The 21217-nt window shown below is 31.5% G+C and overlaps 1 protein-coding gene and 1 long non-coding RNA gene across 2 annotated transcripts; both read left to right on the plus strand.

Moving 5' to 3' along the window:
- The first annotated feature begins 277 nt into the window (after positions 1–277).
- Positions 278–5349, plus strand: LOC134270819 (uncharacterized). Its single transcript, XR_009992899.1, has 6 exons — positions 278–355; positions 2674–2729; positions 3109–3153; positions 3275–3319; positions 3459–3503; positions 4816–5349. It is a non-coding gene; the product is annotated as an uncharacterized LOC134270819 (long non-coding RNA).
- A 12608-nt stretch (positions 5350–17957) lies between these two features.
- Positions 17958–21017, plus strand: LOC134270818 (receptor-type tyrosine-protein phosphatase mu-like; the record flags this gene model as incomplete). Its single annotated transcript, XM_062753063.1, has 6 exons — positions 17958–18077; positions 18185–18330; positions 19237–19372; positions 19497–19637; positions 20673–20807; positions 20892–21017. Coding segments are annotated over exons 1-6 (705 nt in total), but the record flags the coding sequence as incomplete, so codon positions are not given.
- Between the last annotated feature and the right edge of the window lie 200 nt (positions 21018–21217).

The following is a 21217-nucleotide window of genomic DNA, read 5'->3' on the forward strand; positions in this document are numbered from 1 at the left end:
TTGACCAGATGTTGAAATGTTCTGAAGACTAATTTGTCCTGAAATGCTATTTCTGAAATCTGTTTTGTAATCTACACGGAACAGATGTTTCTTATCTGGAAAGATTAAACCACTTATTGACGATGCCCACTGTTTGTTTGTTTTTATATTTGTTTTTTTTTGTGTGTGTGTGTGTGTTTTTTTAGATCATTATATAACATTTATTCTATTAACGGCTTTCCCTTTCCATAAATATTCCAAACATAGTGAAATGTTACTTTTTAGATGACCAGAGCAGGGTATATATACAGCAATTGTAAGCGTGCCATAGTCAAATTCAAGGGACATGATGAGAAACATCTACATCTGTTTAACCGTAAGTAACCTGACTTCTTTCCTTTTCTCCAAAATCTGCTAATTTTATGATGCGAAATATATTCGTTGACACTTTAAAATCCATTTTGAAATAGATTATGTGCCTTTAAAGTGCTCATATCAGATTTTACCGTGGAATCATTTTAATTCGTGGGGGTCAATGTTCGTGGGTAAGCAACATTTTACCTGTTCGTGGGGACGGAATTTCGTGGGTTACTCGTAAAAACCATGATTCAATGAATCAATATGTTAACAAAATAAACGTTCGTGGGGATGTACATTTGTGAAAAGGGTGACCCAAAAATCAACGGATGGTACCCCACGCACATTGATGATTCTAGAGTATTGTATTATTCATTCAAAATACAAATATAGAAATAATCAATTTTGTTGTATTATGTTGGTATCTTTTATTTAAAAATGACTTAATGTATAAAATATAATAAATTATTATGTCCTTCGGAAGGATTTTTCCCCTAATTATTACAGAGCATTCAACTTTTTTGATGACAGAGCAATCGTGTAATAACGTTTGCAAAACTTGCGTGATCTATAAGGTTAAGACAGCAGGTTTGATCGTTTTAGTTTTCAATCCTGCGTGTAATCATGTCATAAGACTTTTAATGTTGTTCTGTAAGCATTCATCGGAATTTAAATTGTTCGTCAAACAATTAGATTTTATTTACTTTTAACCATGTTAAAGAAAGGAAATGCCATTTATAAATCAAAAATCAAATTGATGTTCGATAGCAAATGAAATATTTTCTATTGAAATATAATAATGATAATAAATAATTAAGTTTTTTCGCAATTTTCTCTATTAAAAAAGAAACGTTTAACTTAACATGAAAATAATGCTTACATTAACGTTCTCTCGGTGACTAAATACGACCTGATTGTCGAGGTTACATTTAAAAGTATTTAATGTTCCTAATTACTTTATTTTTACTTATATGTATTGATTTATTTATATGCTTTGTTTGTTTATCAAATATAAATGGAAAACAATAGTAGCTGATGTTAGAGATTTACAAACGGGAAAATGGATAGAATATTCAGATATGTTTTTTAATTGAATCTTCCATTCCTATTGCTTAGTATCAATTTTGATAGAATCAAATCTCAATGTCTGCTAAATTCTTCTCACACCGACGGCATTTTTACGTATTTTCAAACTTAATCCCGCCAAGTATATATTCCCATTATTTATTTATTTATTTTTTTTTAAATCAGATTTAGAAGTGATAGGAAAAAATATTAAAACTTCATGGAAATACTTACAGACGTCATATTGATATGAAATTTCACAGAAATATTTGTATTTTAAAAAGATTCTACGAAATTAATCGGCATGTTGATATCGCTGATGGAAAGGTACGGAGCGCGACAAAAAAAAATGAAGAAAAAGCATGCGGAATCCGAAATTTTACTCATTAATTTTCTATAATTTGCGATATTTTTTGACAATTTTCTCAAATGTATCTTTACATTGTTCTATCATTATGTACTTAGATTTCTGATATGATATTTGAAGTACTATATATAACAGAAATATAGTGATTTTTCTCCGATGCGATTCTCATGAAAACGACTGTGAAAATGACGTCTTCTGAATTGACGGTGCACAGCACTTGTTAAATTATGTGTAATTCTCGAGATATCGCCACCATAGATCAAAAATACGCATAATATAACATGTAGTTAACTACGGTATTCGTGACATTTGTCTACAATTAGCAAATTGGAATTACCTTTGTACCTTTGTTAAAGGCTATACGGGAGGACGAGAAGATTATCGACGAAAACGTTATCTGGACTGCATGTAAAGGACGTGATTGAGAGTCAACAATATCACACTATATCTCATAAATACCTGCAGTTTTTGTTTTTTGTTTTTTGTTTTTTTTATATATAGATTTTAAGCTCGACAAGAAATGTGTTTGGATGTTGAGTAGATAAGATAACTCAGACTGTACGGGTGCTCTTGGGAAAATGTCGAGAAAATAAAAACTCAACAACATTTTTTTCAATAGTGCCTGTGACTTTACAGATTTTGCTTTTCCGTGACGCAATGATATGTCCTGATAAATAACTCAAAATTGATACCAATAGATAAAATTTTGATATGAAATTTTGAAGACCATATAGGTAAAGATTCGTTTATGTTACTTGTGACATTTTGCCGGATTATGTCGTCAAATATTTTTCCGTGCAACAAGTCCACGTTATTTTTGAACGGCCCTCGCACACTATCAATTATCATATGTATGTGAAAACATTTTAATTTTCATTCATGTATTCATTGTTTTTTCTCCCAAGGTTCTTTTGTCGCTACATCTAACACAAGCACACGCAACTTGGGATTACATCTTTTAGTAAGTATGAAAAATCTATTGATATTGTTTGTGGAATATGTTTCCTTTTTCTCATTTTTGGCAAAAGATAAATAACGAAAAATAGCAATTAAAATTCTTATTGTCAAAAATAGGAGTTAAGTTGGATAATATATCAAATATTATTTTCTGTCAGTGCAAGAGTCTAAAAGACCAGAACAATACAGACGTGTTTTGTTGTATATGTTTCATTTGTGTCTCTTTAATGTACATAAATTTAGCGGGGCTGTTTAATGAAAAACAAACTTTTTAACCTTTTTTCTTACATGCATTACTACATGTAGCATCCAAAAAAAATTAGTTAAAATTGAAATAATCCATGTTGTTGTGTAATAATATAAATATTTTTTTTTCCTTTCAGTAAGAGGGATTCCGAGATGCCAAAACAAGATAGAGGGGTTTTGATGTAAATATTGTTTTTTTGTTATTTTTTGTTTTGTTTTGTTTTTGTTTTTGAGAATGAATAGTGATTTTCAAAATAGAAATAATCCAAGTATTTGTGTTATAGAATATTTTTTCCCCTTCAGTGCGAGGGTTCCCAAGTGGCGATGACAAGATAGAGGGGTTATGATGTAAATATATTGTTTTTATTATTATTATTATTATTATTATTATTATTATTTATGTTGTTGAAAAAAATGAATTGAATTTGGAAATAATCCATGTTTCTATTGTAATAATATGTATTAATTTATTTTTTTTCCCTTTCAGTGCGGGGGAATCAGAGAGGTCAAAACAGGATAGAGGAGTCATGATGTAAATATTGATTCTATCATAATTTGTTGTTGATGTTGATGCTTTTGAAAAGGAGTTTTGAATTCAAAATGGAAAACAAGTTATCCATAGTTTTTCTTCTTTTTTTTTTTTTAGTTTTCTTATATGTTTATTTTATTTATTTATCTTTGGTGTTGTTATCGTTGTAAAAAAAAATAATAAATACTCAGCTATGTTAAGGACTGATATGGAAAATGTGACCTATGCACCGTTTTAATATGTATTACTTCTTTTTAAAAATTATAAAAAAGCAACTGAATACTTGTAGAAAATGTAATATCGCTATCAATAATGGATAGGACTGGACCGTAGTTATTACCAATTACATCGCACGTATCAGCGGTTTGTCACGTGATTTGTATAAAAATAGAATTGTAAAGCTGAATGTAGGAAATGGGGATAGTGCAAGGGCATACGCCTGTTTTTCAAGAAAAAAATTGATATTGATTGACATTAAAAGATGTTTATTTCCTCTACCCAAAAAGTGCTAGAAGCTAGTCAGTGCTGTTAATGAAGTACTGAAAATTTTGCCGAAAATGCTAATAATAGCTAAAAATTTCCACTTAGCTTAAATTCTTTTATAAATAAAAGTAACGTTGTGCAGACCAGGATCAGCTCCCAGCACTTTTCAAAATATACACTATGTGAGCAATAAATATTCCAAATTTTAGCTCAAACAAAATAGTCTATGCCCTTGCACTTTTGTAAATCACGAATACGCTCATCGTTTTAGCGATCTTTTCTATATTCCTTGTCCCTGTGCACCTCCATTCCTGCTAGATAAATTCAGATTCTATATAAATTGTATTTAATCAATTATTTTCTTTTAGTTTTAATGATCAGGTTTAAAAATTAGCCATGGTATCATATTTATTTAAGCATTCTTGTAATTATTAAACCAGTGAATCTAGTCCTCTGGATCACATGTGCTGCGTCATGTCAAGGCTGGTGACGTCATATTCGACTAAAGACTTTCTTCTGTTTCTCGACTGTATTGCTATCAAGTATTGCAATTTTACAAGATTTATGAATAATCGATAAAATAAATAAATTCAAGTTGTTATTTACGCACGATCATGTCGTTAATTAATTCATGTGACTTGTTAAATTTCAATGACGTTACAATTACACTTCCAATACAGTGTACAAGGAATGTGAACTCTGTCCTTCCTTAACATAGCTGAGTAGCAAATACTCAATTTTTAATTTGCCATTTGTGTGTACTTTATCTTGAAACCTTTTTAAAGTAATTTTTTATGTAATGATACAATATTATATTTTTTTTTCGTTTCAGGGCGAGAAAAGCCAGATTGTCGTCCATAGTAGACCCCTGGTGGAGACAATGAAGTTAGCTGACATGTCGGGCGTCCGGGGTACAAATTCATATTTTTTAGATGTTGATTGCCCAAATGCTATTTACTGGATATTTACAATAAATTCATATTTACAATGCACTGTGTCAACCAGTGAATTTGTATGTGCTTTAATTATTCTAACAAAAACAAAATATTTTAAACCAAATTTTAAATATCAATAGATACATTTATAGAGGAATAATACATATGGAAATTATCGACAATATGAATGCATGAGATACAAAGTACCACATTTTAAAAAGTGTTGGCATTAAATATTAATCATTTAAGTTCTTGTGTAAAGTGATGTCTAATTTAAGAAGAATTATTGATATCGGTATACCTGCCAACGTTAAAATGATTTGCATAAAAAGGTATTTATCCTCTTATCGTTACAATTTAAAATATCTACCACTCATACACAATTTTGTTTAGAAATCGTCTTAATTTCTGAATGTAATATGGGAAATTAAATACAGATATGTGACTTGTTAATTTTAAGTACATGTAAGTTCAAGTAGAAAGTCTTACTTCACACTTTTTAATCATATTTCATTTTTATGACATTTTTGAAGAAGGATATGGAGATAACAAACAGTATTCAATCTCAAATTCCATAAAACAATATAAAATAAGAGCACAGCAAACACGGACCCCCGAAACATCAGAGGTGGGATCAGGTGCCATGGAGGAGTGAGCATAACTTGTCAACCGGGCACACCTGCCGTGTGCTCCTTGTCATGATCAGGAAATAACGGGAAGAAAAGTAAACACGTATACCGTTCAAGATTCAGTAAAGAACCTGAAAATGTATTCAAGAGCAAAATTTATGGGGGAATACTAGTATTTTGTATGGTGGAAGGACATTTCGCAGACATTTGAATTGTCACACACGTTTTAACTTTGAGAACATTTTCCGTTATGATACATTTGTATGTTAGGAATATTACATATAGGTTTCAATTCATATTTTTATAACAAATTTTACACCTTCCCTCAGCAAACTTTGCCGAGAAACGAAAATATATTAAGGTACAGTGCAGGGAATTAATTTTGTTACATAAACCAGCATCAGGATCAGCATAAGTAGGATCAGGATGGAGCTAGCATCAGCATCAGCATTTAAAAAAACAGCATTACTTGGATCAGCATCAGCAAGCAAAGGATAGAACTAGCATTGACCTATTTTAAAACCAGCATTGACCTACTTAAAATCAGGATTATCCTGGTTTACTAAAAATACAGATTTGATTTTCACAAAACGAAACCGCAAATAGACATTCCTATTTCAGTCGGAAATAAATACAAAGAATGTATTTCTTGCAGACAAATTGGCCAATATAATCCTAAGATTATTTTTAAATTAATTCAATAGCAATAACCCCGTGATATTTTCAAATCTGAATCAGCTGATCACCAAACGCTATGGAGTCCACTGGTGAGGCCACGCCACGGATTGATGATATTGAGATCGGTGATAAAGGGGTAAGTAGTTAGGCTTGCACATGAAAAATCAGTTAAACAATATAATAAAAGTATGATATTGTGAATATGAATAATTACTACAAAATTCCATTGGGTTTTATGGGCATACACATGCTACGAAGTTTTTCAATCCGAATTTCCTCTAAATTTACGGAAATCAAAAATAAAAGTCGCAGTGCCTTTGACGAGATTATCTGCAAGCAATTAATCATAGACTGGGGTGTAATGAACAAAACGTAATAATTAATCCAATGCAATAGTTGATTTTATGTTAATGAATCTGGTGTAAATATTTTTTTAATGCGAAAGTTCTTAAAGTTTATAAAAACTTGTGCAGAAAAATGAATTTGTGTATGTACAAAAAATCATTTTGAAATAGCTAAAATAATTATGATATATAGGAGAGAGGATCTGTGCTTGAAAATATGCATACATTTATTTTAAAACTTTTTCACTACATATTCTTTTCCTTGTTTGATGAATAGCATCTTCATAGTGGAAAATTGTGTATACAAAGTAGTTTGTATGTCCTTAGCTGCAGATCTGTAGCTCTCCGAAAATAAATATATTGAGAGACTGGAGAGCTACAGTGCCACCCATGAAAAAAACTGTATATTTATTGCACACAAAAAAGTGTGCTCGGTTCTTGATTAATTCTTCCAAATTCTTACCTCAATTGCAAACATGAAAAGATTTTAAAAAAAATTTCATTATCCTCAATCAAGTACTCTTGTAGTTGACATCTGTCAACGAAGCGTATTGGACCGAATTATCTTTGAAACTAAAATGGCAGTATAAATAAGCGAAATGTTCGATGACCACAATATCAGGGTCAGGAGGACTATTAACAACAATATGAGGAATGTTTGGTTGTGGAAACAGCGAAAGAATATGTTAGGAACACATGGTTAGTAATATGTTGAGATTACAGTATGTTTTAAAAACATGGAGAAATAAATTGAGAACCAAGCACACTTTTTTGTGCGCAATAAATATACAGTTTTTTCAATGGGTGGCACTGTATCTCTCCGGTCTATCAATATATTTTTTTTCGGAGAGCTACAGATCTGCAGCTAGTATTTTCTGTATGTAGAATTTATTTTTTAAATGTACTTGAATCAATTTATACCCTTGCAGATTAGATCTCATTTCAATTAAATACACAAACTTTAATCAATAGGAAGTCTACATAATTATATATGCTATAAATAATTATTTGTGTTTTTCCCACATTAAAATTGTGGGAGATTAAAAAAAAATAATAATAATAATATTAAGGTGATCAATCATCAATGAATAAATCTTGTCTTCTTTGTACTTTTATAGAAATGGAGTGCTATGAACAGTCCACAGTTTTGTTGCTTCATCACCGCACATAAAAATCTAGAGATCTAATTCATTCATATGAAGACGCCAACACGTTCCGGTGAAGGGCTGCATATTTTAACCTGTACTCAGCACTAAAGCCTTCGAAAAGTGAGAGATCTTTTTCGTACCAACACCTACATGAACTGCGACACTGGAACACGGTTTATATGGTTTCATTCAAAGGACCGGACAATCTACATGCAGTGATGTCGGAGACTGATGATTCAAACAAAATTCTGCTTTTTAAAAAAGACAAGTGTTCTTCATTCCTAAAAGTAGAGAGCAGGGACAGTAGAGGACATGAACAGTATGATGTAATGGTGGATTTATAACTTACAATAAAAAAAATTCTAGAAAGTTAATTTGTTGAAAGAAACTACTGGTGATAAAGAAAAAAAAAACATCATTTGTTCATGCGAACACCGTGATTCTATTCATTTATTTATTTGACTTTATTGACATAATATAATACAAGTTAAAAAGAGTGAATATGGGACATGAATTGTAAAACTATTAATCTAATAATTACATGATTACACTATTTCATATAATTCTAAAAGATGTTATGGGACACTTTGTAATTTCATTTACATTATAATTTCATTGGTTAACTTGGCACTGACTATAAATAATTTGTAATTTTTAGACACTGGAAATTTTGTTTTTATTGTGAAATGTTTCCATGAAGTTAAAATTTTACATGTGTACTTTGTTGTTCTACAACAAACATAAAATAATATTTATTTTGTCTCCTACTTCAAATATATTGTGCCCTAGTACAGCACTATTAGCTTCTAAGGAGTGGTAGAAGAAAAATTTGGTAAAGATGATAAAAGATTTTGCTAAATTTTCAGAAAATGAACATTTTACCAAGGCGGTTAATTAAGACAGAACAGAAAAACTGATAGAAAATGTTACTGTAAATTTCATGTTAAGCATGTTAAGTTTTCATTTTTAAAATTGCGAAATTTGTTTTGTACGGCACTTAATTAACAGTTTTAATTTCACATGTATATCATCAAGATGAAAAGAATTATCTGGCTAGCAGCAAACTCTTAATCTATGGTACACTAGAGCATATATAAATATTGGATGATTTAAACTACTGGCTTAAACAATTAGGAAAATGTATTTATTACACTGTCTAGTATCATGATATAAGGGAAGAAATATCTACACCGTAAAACATGGTTATAACGAACACGCTATTAGGCCAAAAGAAAATATACTCTTGTTTCCTATCCCCTGAACAAAAAAAATAGGGTAGGTAGGTTAGGGAAAAAATTTAATATGGGAAAAAATTTTATTTTCAAAACTCAATGAATGCAGAACTGCCAGAATATATAGTATGTAATAACAAGAAAGTTTGTTAATAAAGATTTTTAAAGTAAAGATATCCTGTACACTTATAATGTATTAGTTCTGTAAATATTGTTGGTCAACTTTAGTACTTTAGGAAAATAGTGACCCCAAAAATGAAAATGTAATAAAAACTTTTAGGGTTGGAGGGTAAAATGTAGGGTAGGACAGGTGACAGGAAACAAGAGCATTTTTTTTTATTTTGGCCTAATGAATTCATGCTGATGATGGAGTCATTTTCAGTCTCTTATTGCAGATTTATAAATATGGAATTTTCAAATTAAAGTTTTAAATGAATTAATACAAATAAAGAAATGTTTTTATTTAAATTCAAAATATTAAGAATTAAATGAATCAGGACACACCGGTATTACTATTTTTGTCATTAAAATTCATTAATCTTGGCACATCAGTGAAAATTTTACCAGTCATCAATAAGTGTTTGATATTCTTTTTCAAGTGATTTAAAAAATCTATTTTTAGAGTATTCATGAAAATGCAATTAAGAATTATATATGCTTCATTCAGCTTCAATAAGAACACTACATGTAACAGAAATATTGCCTATTTACAATGAATGTTGGTGTCCTCAAAAATAAAATATCAGGGGCAGTATTTTTTTTAAAATGTAGATACTAAAAATACAACTTGGACAGAATATCATATAAACATGTACTGCATACAGGGTTATTTTCGCCCTTTTGAACTTGTAAACAATTTTCCCCCGTTTTAAATTCGCCCAAGTCATACTTCTGTTTAAGAAATTATGAGGTGTAATTTGAATTTGCCCCGTTTTAAATTCGCCCAATCAAGGATAGGGCGAAAGGGGTGAAAATAAAACGGGGGCGAAAATTTCCCTGTATACAGTATCTCTCAATTAGTACATTACACTTAAAACAAACATCACACTATTGTAAAACTATTGTTTTCATTTATTCTATAAAAACAATTTATGTATGGACAATCATCATGAACACTTGTAAGATTGTACAAAAGAGCAGGGATGCATTTCTATTTACATACATCTCATATCTAGTTATGTACAATATACAAATCACTTGAAATCCACTTTAAACTTTAAATTCTGTCCATTTCATTTTAGATCTAAGTGGGAGATAATTTTAAAATGTATATAAGTATGTCATCAATGGATTTGGCGCACATCATCACAACGGTTTTAATGCCACTGTCTGATTATCAGAAGTTCCTGGCTTGAATTTTCACTATTTTAACAGATAGAATTTCATCAGCTGGATTTAGGTCCTAAGAGAAGACCAGCATACTTTAATCCTGGAGGAATTTCTGCTTTGTTTACTCTGTCATGGGCCTGAAAAATATGAAACATTAGTAAGGTTAATTTCAAAAAATGCCAAATATTAAAAAACAATGCTATAAATACAGTTTTAACTATAGTTGTTAACTTTATACAGTGAGTAATGTGTACATCACACAAATATACAAAATACAAACTTAGGAGGAAATTATTTAATTTTATACACATTTAGGGCAATTATTTTTTTATTACAGGTAAAAGAAAATAAATTGTCACTGACTACTAAAACTTTAAAGTACTTATGATATGAAATAGGGGCACAATGACAATAAGTAACTTTACAAATTAAACATAATTTGGCTATTTAATATCAAAGTAATGATCACAGTTTCAAACACTCATCTTTACTCTTTTAACTCCAGTTAAATTTAAAAGGAGCCATTGAGGCTGAAATGATTAATCGATAATAAAGATTCTGTGTGAGGATTATGTATGTAAAAAAATTTAAATATCGCAAAAAGAATAAGGCATTTTTTTATTTATACTTATATTTTGTGTTAATTATATACGATAAACATATTTTAAAATCAAAATTTTTATATAAATATACATACCAGTAATAATTCTCACCACTCATATAAAATAATTTTGTTTTACAGCGGATATACCATGTATACAGCTTATTCTTTTAAATCAAATGAAAATTATTCATATGATAAATAATTGTGAAGAAATGGTTTGTTCTTTAAATTTTTATGCCCCCGGATCGATAGATCTGAGGCGTATATTGTTTATGTCCTGTCCGTTTATCTGTTCAGCTGTTTGTCTGTCTGTCTATTGTCAATTTGAACATTCGCCATAACTTTATAACTCTGAGAGGTAGAGACTTGATATTTGGCATGCGTATTCAACTTAAAAAGTTCTTTCAAAAGACACCAACTTAAATGACCTTGTGACCTTCACTGTGACCTACATGCTTAAAATAGTTCTTTCGAACTTTTACCATCACTTTTGAATCATAGGAGATGGAGACTTCATACTAGGTATGCATATTCCAATAATAAAGTTCTTTCAAATGACATTGAGATCAATGACCTTATGACCTAGACTGTGACCTATATGCTAAAACAGTTTTTTTTAACTTTGTTACCGCCAGCCGCACAGTGTTTCACAAACACATCTTGTTCAATACAAAAAAGACTTCCTGATCAACATGACCAATTCAAATATTTGATACATATTGACATTGTATTGTAGCTCAAATATCAGGATAGTACATATCTGCCTTCTGAAAAAATTATATATCTGTTTAAAGCCTTAAGTACAATCTAGATTCTATTCGTAAACCAGACACAGGACAGTACTTGATAGGGAACAGCCTAACTAAGACTGCAAAGATAAAATCCGTAACCATGCATACTAATGTTTAAAAGTTGACTTCTAGATTGGTTCAAAAGTTGAAACACATGTACTACGTTTGAGTGGACTTGGTTATCAGTCGGTCATGTTATATATGTACATTACCACATTGTTGTAAGCATGAAGCTCTCCTGCTCGTGGCTGCTTGATCAAAAAATTTCCTAATCTTTATCTTGATGCCTCAATCTTTATTGTGACGTCATATGACATTGTAAGTGAACATGGGTTTCTTTCCATCCCAATTGAAATGAACAATTTACATTCATTCAACAGTGTTTCTTACACTGCGACTGCCATGGGTATCATGATCAAAGTAAAATATCTTACTTTGCTTTATTTGCAAATGGTCAATATTTTAATGAGCCACAAAATATTAATGATCGAGCTTCAAAATATCCTTTCTCATTTGACCACGGTCAGAATGGGAGAAGGTTGTACATTTTGGCCGTGGTTACAACAATAGGTTATGTATAATTTGACTTGATACTTTGTGGATTAACTAGAGAATACTGCATCTGCAGATTCTAAATTAACATGATTAAAAAAAAAATCATTTATTTTTTATTCAACATGTTCAATTGTAAAAATTGACCTTTAAAATCACATGGGTTTAACATGTTGAAATGCCTTAATCGCTCAGAATTTTGAGATTTTAATTTTTTGTAACACTAAATCTGTTTCACATAATCTTTACCATTTTCATATAATCTTATTTAAAAAAAAATTGTTTACATACCCTCTGAGTGGTTGTAGTGACTGTACTGATGATCTATTGGTTCCTTGGATTACGACTTTTCCATTTAGGCTAAAGCATAATATTTTCGCTGAAATATTCATAGGACACGCAATAAATTTTCATCTGGATTTGACATAAACTTAATCATGTTCATTGTCCATCACGTTTCCATGCTTACACGTTGCACACACTAGGGCTATTCCACCTACTGAAATCGCATCACAAAAAGAATAAATCATCGCATTTTAGCTGCAATCAATATCAAATAACTATGTTACGATAACTTCGCAAGATGAAGATTTACTTCCAACTTCCACTATGTCGCCATTTTGCTTCTTTACGATTGCAATACGACAAAACGAAATTCGTTAAAAATCGCTAACTTTTTCGGTAAAAAGTGAAAACAGATAAAGGAAAGTAATTTGATACAGATTACAAATAAAAATTACCCCAAAAATTATTTTTAATGGCTTAAAATAGCGATGCTGTTTTTTGAATTATCCACTTCCGGTAGCATTACTAGCATTGACCTAGTTTCAAACCAGCATCAGGATAAGGATCAAACCAGGATCAGGATAAGGATAACTAGCATCAAAATCAGCAAGCAAAGGAAGCATCAAAATCAGCAAGCATAGGAAGCACCAAAATCAGCATTGATGCTGTAACAAAATTATTTCCCTGCACTGTATGTCACTCGTGAAAGAACAAGATAGGGTAACAGCCGAAGTTGGCCTCTTATTGGATGTGAAATCAGAACACTGGTAAAATAGTGATCATTTGTAGTTAAGAAGTTACAATGATGCTTACTTTAAAACAAGCACTAATTTTGATTCAAAGCTTACATGAAAGACACTAGAGGGTGCAGAAATAGGGCATTTTCCAGAATTTTCTGAATTCTGGTGGAATTTCATAATATTTGGGATACATGTCTCTTCGGAAAACATAGAGCACAAGCTTCCTATCTGAGATTTTTACACATAAACTGCATCTGATATTAGTGTATAAAATATGTAAATTTGTAGATAGGCAAGCGTGTGCTCTATGTTGTCCGAAAGAAAATGTGCTGTAAAGTTGATGAAAATTTGCATAAAAATGAGAAATGTCGAAAATTGACATATTTTTTGACCTCACTGTGACCACTGTATACTCTAAATCTTTTAACCAATACTCATTTTGTGGCAGGGGTGACAACAAGATTTTATAGATAAACTGTTGCATCATTCTGAAAGACATCCAGAATCGGGGGCCAAATACTGGTTTTATTCTATCTTTTCCTTTGATGTATAAAGGGTATTTTGAGAAGTTTATCTTTGATAAGTACTAATAAAGTATGACTAAAAATGGCAGAAAAAATGGGAGGTCAGAGTGCATCTTACTGAGAAAATGAAATCGGAATGCCTTTGGCACGGGCTGTTGAAAACCACTTGAACACAATATCATTGATATCGAAAAACTTGCACGTTGAGTTGAATCTGGATTTCTTGGGACTGGCGTTCTTTTCAAATTGCTAAACGTAGAACTTTTTTTCCGTAAATATCACCCACAGTTGACCTACCGACTTTGAATTTCTCACCAAGCACCCGTTGAGAAATCTTAGGTTGAGATTCATGGTCCTTGATGAGCTTGATTTCATTACTTAGTGGTAACTCAAGACATTGACGCTTTGCTGGCTGAGACATTTTGATGAAAAAACTGCAGAACTTGCAGTATTTATGTATAATTTCAGCTTATTCGTAAGACAAGACAAACAAACATCGTCATATCAAAACTACATTTGCAAAAAGAAGAAATAATTTCTGATAATGATTTAATTTGAAAAAAAAAATACAAACTCTATCATTGCATCTGTACTTAACTTCAAGCTGCTGGGATAGATTATCGGCACAAAGTAGGTACCATTCACCTTGATCCTGGTCTTTATAATTGACGTCTTGTATAATTATTGACTGGCACCCAAACCCTAATTAATTATTGGTTTGTATCTAATTTTAATTTGCTGACTGAAATTCTAAATTATTCATTCATTGAGGAAAAGCCTCTACATAATTTAAATTCGCTTAAATCTAAAATAAATGGAAAAGAAAAAAAACGAAAGTCACATTTTATTTATTTATGTATCTGCTGTATGTTTGTCGCGTACGACATTAAGCAAAATCTGTAAAATTCAAGAATCAAATAAATGACAAACAGGAGCATTTTATTACGACTATAACATGTAAAATGTTGTTGAATGATGTTAATTTTTTTTTATTATTATTTTGAATAGCTTGTATTTAATCATTGTTAAATTATAAGGCCGTTTATATCCACAATGCAGTACGAATGCAACAAACATGGCGACGACGGCTTGTTTATATTTTACAAGTCATTGGTCATTTAATATTTCATTTATACATAGCACCAAACTACTTGTATGTTATACAACTAAGATCAATTGTGTACAAAGACCATGTCATTGTATACACTCGAGAGCACAGTTTAGGAAACCCTTGAGGTCATTTTCACACTTCCGATCTCCGATCATTTTAACACACTTGGCCGGTCATTGCAATCGGCCGATTACAGCCCTTTGGCCCATGACAGAATTTCTGGGTGGGAAAAAGTGGCCGGTATAGTAAGGAGAAATTACCTATGCTTCTTACAATTTGTTACCAAAAAAGTGGCCGGTGTCCGGTTTTCAGGGGTGGCCGGTATTATGAAAATTTATTGGTAAAAGAATGTTAAGATTTCTGCCGGGACTTTTAAAATCGGCCGATATTGAGGGAGAACCGGTATTCAGGAGGGGGGGGCGGTTTTGAGAAGTTTCACTGTGTTCTATTTTAATTATAATACGTCTGTAACATTTTTTATCCAATTTCTGATTTTTTTTAAAACTAATTTATGGGTATGACCCTTAGTATACTGGAAAATGGCAGATCCTATGATTTCCTGGACTTGTTTCTTCCTTCTTAAAGGTGTTTTTTTTTTTTGAAGTTTGAAAAAAGAAAAGTCAAAAGGTCAAAGACGTGGCGAATTTTGTTAATGTGAAAAAAAACATTTACTTTCTGTTTATTCTGAAAACTCCTTTACTCCTCAGGGTGTGCAGGTTTAGACGCTGTCATGAAGGAAATTAATGTAGTGGATTCCTGATTCTGGGTCCTTCCTCTAATAACCTTTTGATTTTATGTAACAAATTTCCTTTCTAAACTCCTCCAGAAATTAAACTGTCTCCCCGAATACGAATTTGAACAACAATACGACTAATTTTAAGGACATAAGCAAGGCTCCTGGCTTTTGTATAGATTTTGTTAAGAACTCTTGAACAGGTGTAATGGTACTAAACATGTTATTTTCTGATACATTTAACCCACCAAGCCACCCTTCCTTATTAGATTTTGTCAAATCAATGTTTTTACAACTCTCAATGCATTTCCTATGTAAAATGTTGATAAAAAGGACCTACTTAATTTTTTACCATAAAAAATCTCCAAAATCCAGTAATTTCAGAAAGTTTATATATTATATACATTATTGTATCCTCATTTCCAATTAAATCTAGATATTATGACTGAAAACGCAAATTTAGAAACATGACAAAGATCTACCAATACTGTTCATAATTTTAGAGTTACTTCCCTTAGAATCTAATTCGTATTCATAATGGTAAAGACTGTTTGACTGTTTATGTTAAGTAATTAACCATATTGGAAACAATTTTTCATAAAAATATTGGCATATATTTGTTTTTATATTTGTTTACAGTTACTGCATGTAAATGGTGTCTCCTTCGAACGACCTCAATTAGTTACAGGTTCTCGGCATTTGTTATATCTTGTGATTGTCCTTCCCAGCATGGGTACGGTAAATAACAGTCTGTTGACCACTGTTTACTGTCTGTCCCTGAACACAATGTACAACAAAACTATCACCGTTTTTCTTTCTCGCTGTAGAGATGATTTTATCCGTTGAAGGAAGCACATGTGCTTTTGTTTACCTGAGGCTCTGTAAAACACGTTTTGTTTTCATTTCATAGAGAATTCTACACGGGGATCACTCTCAATCACAGTTTTATAAGTGATCAAACCCATGATATAAACCTTTTTTCTCCGGATAACCGTGACTTGCCAATGTCCTTAAAGGAAATAGGACATGAATCTTCTTTGTGCTCTTGCAATTCTTTGCTCTTGTCGCTGTTTGTATCAAGTACATCTTTATGGGTAATTTTGTTTTGGGAGTTTTAAACAATAGATTAAAGTTTCATTATCTGTTTGAATATTAAACAAACGTGGATAACTTTAATAACTGATATTCTAAAATAATTGTTAAGACATTCGTACAGTCTGTCGTTTTCACTCATTTTTCAAACTATAGGTTGACCTTTGAGTACTAAGCTTGCTAACCGTCAAACGTTTCTTAAAAACAGTGTAAACTACTCCCAAAACGAAATGTCTATCTTTGTTATGTGTCTCAAAGTCAATCATACATCATCAAATATTATTTGTTGAAATTTGACAAACAGTACATAAGTTGTAATATTATCTTTGTTGGCAAGGACGGTACCCATTTTTGATGCCCATTATATAATTTTTTTATCATCGAAATCCACCTGCTCATTTGTATATAAAACAGGCATTGAATGCTGTTAATTTCACATATTTCAGTGAATGTCTCTTTTAGATTTTAACAAGTTTTACAGCAGCTTTATTGATGCTTTTATTTTCACTCTAGTTTTCTGATTCTTTACCATTCATTTATAATGCAGTGTCTCGAATATCCCTTGTTTTCCAGCTTCTCATGTTCTTTGTGATGAAAAGTGGTCACATAAATTGTTATAAATTCATTAAAGATTGAATAATGAGAGAAAGTCAAGCTTAATTTCATTTGATATTTGTATTGAATGTCATACCGTTCAGGTAATTATTTAGTGAAAAGTCCTCGTAGAACATTTTATTATCATTTATAAGAAAGAAAAATTTTATATTTTCTGCAGGTACCCAAAGTAACACTATTGTTGACCAGTGGAGAATGATATGGCAGGAAGAAGAGGAATACGTCGTTTTGTTGACCAATCTTACTGAGGGACCAAAGGTTTGAAAATCCAATGAGTACTTCAAACAGTAAATTATGTCCTCACCATTTTTGCATTATTCTAAGCTGGGCGAAAGGGGGCAAATTCAAAGAAAATTGTATTTAATTTCTTAAACAGAAATATCACCCGTCAAATTAAAATATGAAAATCATGTGCTGGCAAGTGCGAGTATAACATGGAAGGGAAATACATTATAAACCTATATATAGAAGTATACACAGATTGCTCAATGCTTTATTTTAACATTGTTATCATTTCTTTTCATTTCTAACATATGATTCTAGATCTAACAATGTAAACAGTTTAATTGCTATATTGTTTTCAATAAAAGGATTCACATGCGCTTGAAATATCCTATTTAAAGGTAAAATGTAATCAATATTGGCCAAATGAGAGGGAAGAACTAAATCTGGGTCCATTCTCTGTGAAATTGGTAGAATAAAAAGAACATGCTTATTATGTTGTTAGGAAAATGACTCTTTCGAAAAAGAAGGTAATTTTTCAATATAAAATTCTACCTGTTTTAATAAAAATTTGGTTGTAATAAATACATCCGTCTTCTGTTACAAACGTATACTGCTGCTAACATCTTTTCGATAGGTACCTGAGTCAAGGATGGTTGTACAGTTCCATTTCACCAGATGGCCTGACCATCGAACGCCTAATCGGCTGAACCTGATTATGTTTCTCAGACTTTTCCAGCATAAAATCAGACCCAACAATCACCCAATCATTGTCAATTGCAGGTCTGGATCTATTTGTCAACTGAAATTGTGTCAAACTGATTTTTGCTATTTGCTATGATCTAGGAAATTTAGGGTAGCAAGGGTTTTTGGTATTTAAAATTTAGGTTGAAAAGGAAAGTGCATCTTTTAAACTGCTCATTCTCTATAATAATTAAAGAAAACCAGTCATAGATATAATATTGTTGCATTTCTCTCCAGATTGCATACTGATTACATGTAACATAAAAAGGAAACTGACTTTTAAGCATTTCAACTCCTAAAATAACATCTAAATTAAAAATAGGTATCCCGGTTTATTTTGACATCATTGAACTCAACAGATGATTATACAAAACATAACCTATTTGAAAAAGGAATTTGTAAAATTAAATAAATGACGACAGATTGAATACATGTTCATGTGTGGAACAAAAAAAACTTTTATATTTTTTTTCTCGATTTGACTCTAAATATTTTTAATAAATGTTTTAGCATTACAACTCCTAAAATAAGATCTAAATTAAATATACGAGTAGGTATCCCGGTTTGTTTTGATATGATTGAACTCAACAGATGAATATACGAAACATAACATGTTTGAAAAAGGAATCCAAAATAAATAAATAAATAAATAAAGATATATTGACTTCATGTTTGTGTATGGAACAAAACAGACTATATATTTTGTTTCTTGATTTGACCCTAAATATTTTTAATTAATGTTTTAATTAGTGCTGGTATCGGTAGGACGGGGACGTTCATTTCTCTGGATATATAATTATATATATCATATATATTTTATATATATTTTAATTAATGTTTTAATTAGTACCGGAATCGGTAGGACGAGGACGTTCATTTCTCTGGATATATATTTATATGTATTATATATATATTTATATATATTTTAATTAATGTTTTAATTAGTGCTGGTATCGGTAGAACCGGGACGTTCATTGCTCTGGACGTCCTGTCGAGGTACGGAGAGGAACATGACAAAATCAACGTCATCGAATTTGTTAAGGCCATGCGTAAAGATAGGAGGATCATGATTCAAAACGCTGTAAGTTGGCAATTGTGTTCCTCTCTTGGTTTACGTGTCAATTTTGAATTTTTACATTCGGAAAAAAATTTCCATGTACATATGTACCATCTTTGAACCTTATCTCAGTTGTAATGTATTTAAGGATCAGTACGCCTTCCTTTATTACGCCCTGTATGAGTACTTCAGAAGGAAGGAAAATTTTATAAGCAGGACAGAATTTATGGAGTTATATGGCGAAATGAAGAAACCGGAAACAAGAAAACGACTTAGGAATGAATTCAATGTGAGTATTTAATTTCAAAATTATATTTCCACTACAGAACACTACTTTCACATATATAAGATTACTGATAACATTATTTTATAATTGTATCTATGAATCTAATGAAAGATCAATCAAATGAAACATTTATTATACTGTTTCAGATGACAACTTTAGTGTCATTTAGTTTGCTTTTCAATGAACCCTTTAGTCACCAAAAGATGTAGCATTTTTGAATTCATTACATGTGAAGTTTTTTATGTATACATTTGTAGGATTGATTCAATTAGGATTTTCTTGTTCAAACTATTTTTCATAAAACGGATTAATTTCTTTTTATCGTTAGATTTAGTAAATTATGATTAAAGTACAAATATTAAATGATCAAGTTGAAAATTCAGTTGATAAAAAGGTCATGTTAAGTGCACTGTTGCTTTAAAAGAATCGCTGAATCAATTTTTCTTTGCAAATTTTGAGTCATACTATTTTGAAAATAGACTTCTAAAAGACCCAATGGTATATAGTATAACTTAAGTCATATTTTTCTATATCATACTCAAATAAAAAAAATCTGAAAGCAGTGTTGCAATGTTCATATTTATTGATTGTATATTGTTTAACGTCCCTCTCGAGAATTTTTCACTCATATGGAGACGTCACCGTATGCCGGTGAAGGGCTTCAAATTTTGACCTTTACTCGGCACTCAGGGCCATTGAGCAGTGAGGGATCTTTATCGTGCCAACGCCTGCCGCTGACACGGGGCCTCGGTTTTTAAGGTCTCGTCCGAAGGACCCGCAACTTTCACTTCAAAGTGCCGAGCGCATGGCGAAGGAACAGTTGCTACCAATTTTAACGAGTAGGTCAGTCGCGGCCGAGATACGAACTTACGACCTCCCGATCACGAAGCGAGCGCTCTACCGACTGAGCTACCGTGTCGGTACACGGTAGCTCAGTCGTTAAAATTGGTAGCAACTGTTCCTTCGCCATGCGCTCGGCACTTTGAAGTGAAAGTTGCGGGTCCTTCGGATGAGACCTTGTTTTCTGATATTTTTCAGTCGTTTACCAGGGCTGAAGAGTTAATTTCTGCGCAATATCCTGTGTCAGGAGCCGCCATTGATATCGCTCGTTTGCTGATTGATCAGACCTCTTCATTCCTGATCTCAATGAACCCTTTATCAGAAATTAATAAGGTAAAATATATACTTTGATTATTGTTTTTGAAATGAATGAAATTTTTTTTTCTTGATACCAGTAAATTTTCTCTCTTTAACAAGATAAAAGATTGGGTTGACAACAATATCAAGAAGATCGATTTGGCTCCATGTGAAATCTCAAAGAGTACACAGCAAATGGTTACAAACACCTTTCGAAAAACAGACATTAAAATCAAGAGGAAACAAGTAAGTTTTTTTCATTGTGATACATGGGTACATCCCACTAATTATTTTTAGAATCGGTAGGAGAAGAAAGTAGTGCAGAAAAAATTACAAGTTCCTTAAATTGCAGACTTGCGTAAAAAAAATTGGGCAGGTGTACTGAACTGAGCCTCACACTTGTTGATAAAGAGTATCTTTCCTGCCAAAAAAGCTTTGAAAATGTA

Source organism: Saccostrea cucullata, unplaced genomic scaffold (genome assembly GCF_032062105.1).
Source record: "Saccostrea cucullata isolate Sc308-1 unplaced genomic scaffold, CSIRO_AGI_Scuc_v1 ctg7825, whole genome shotgun sequence".
NCBI lineage: Eukaryota > Metazoa > Mollusca > Bivalvia > Ostreida > Ostreidae > Saccostrea > Saccostrea cuccullata.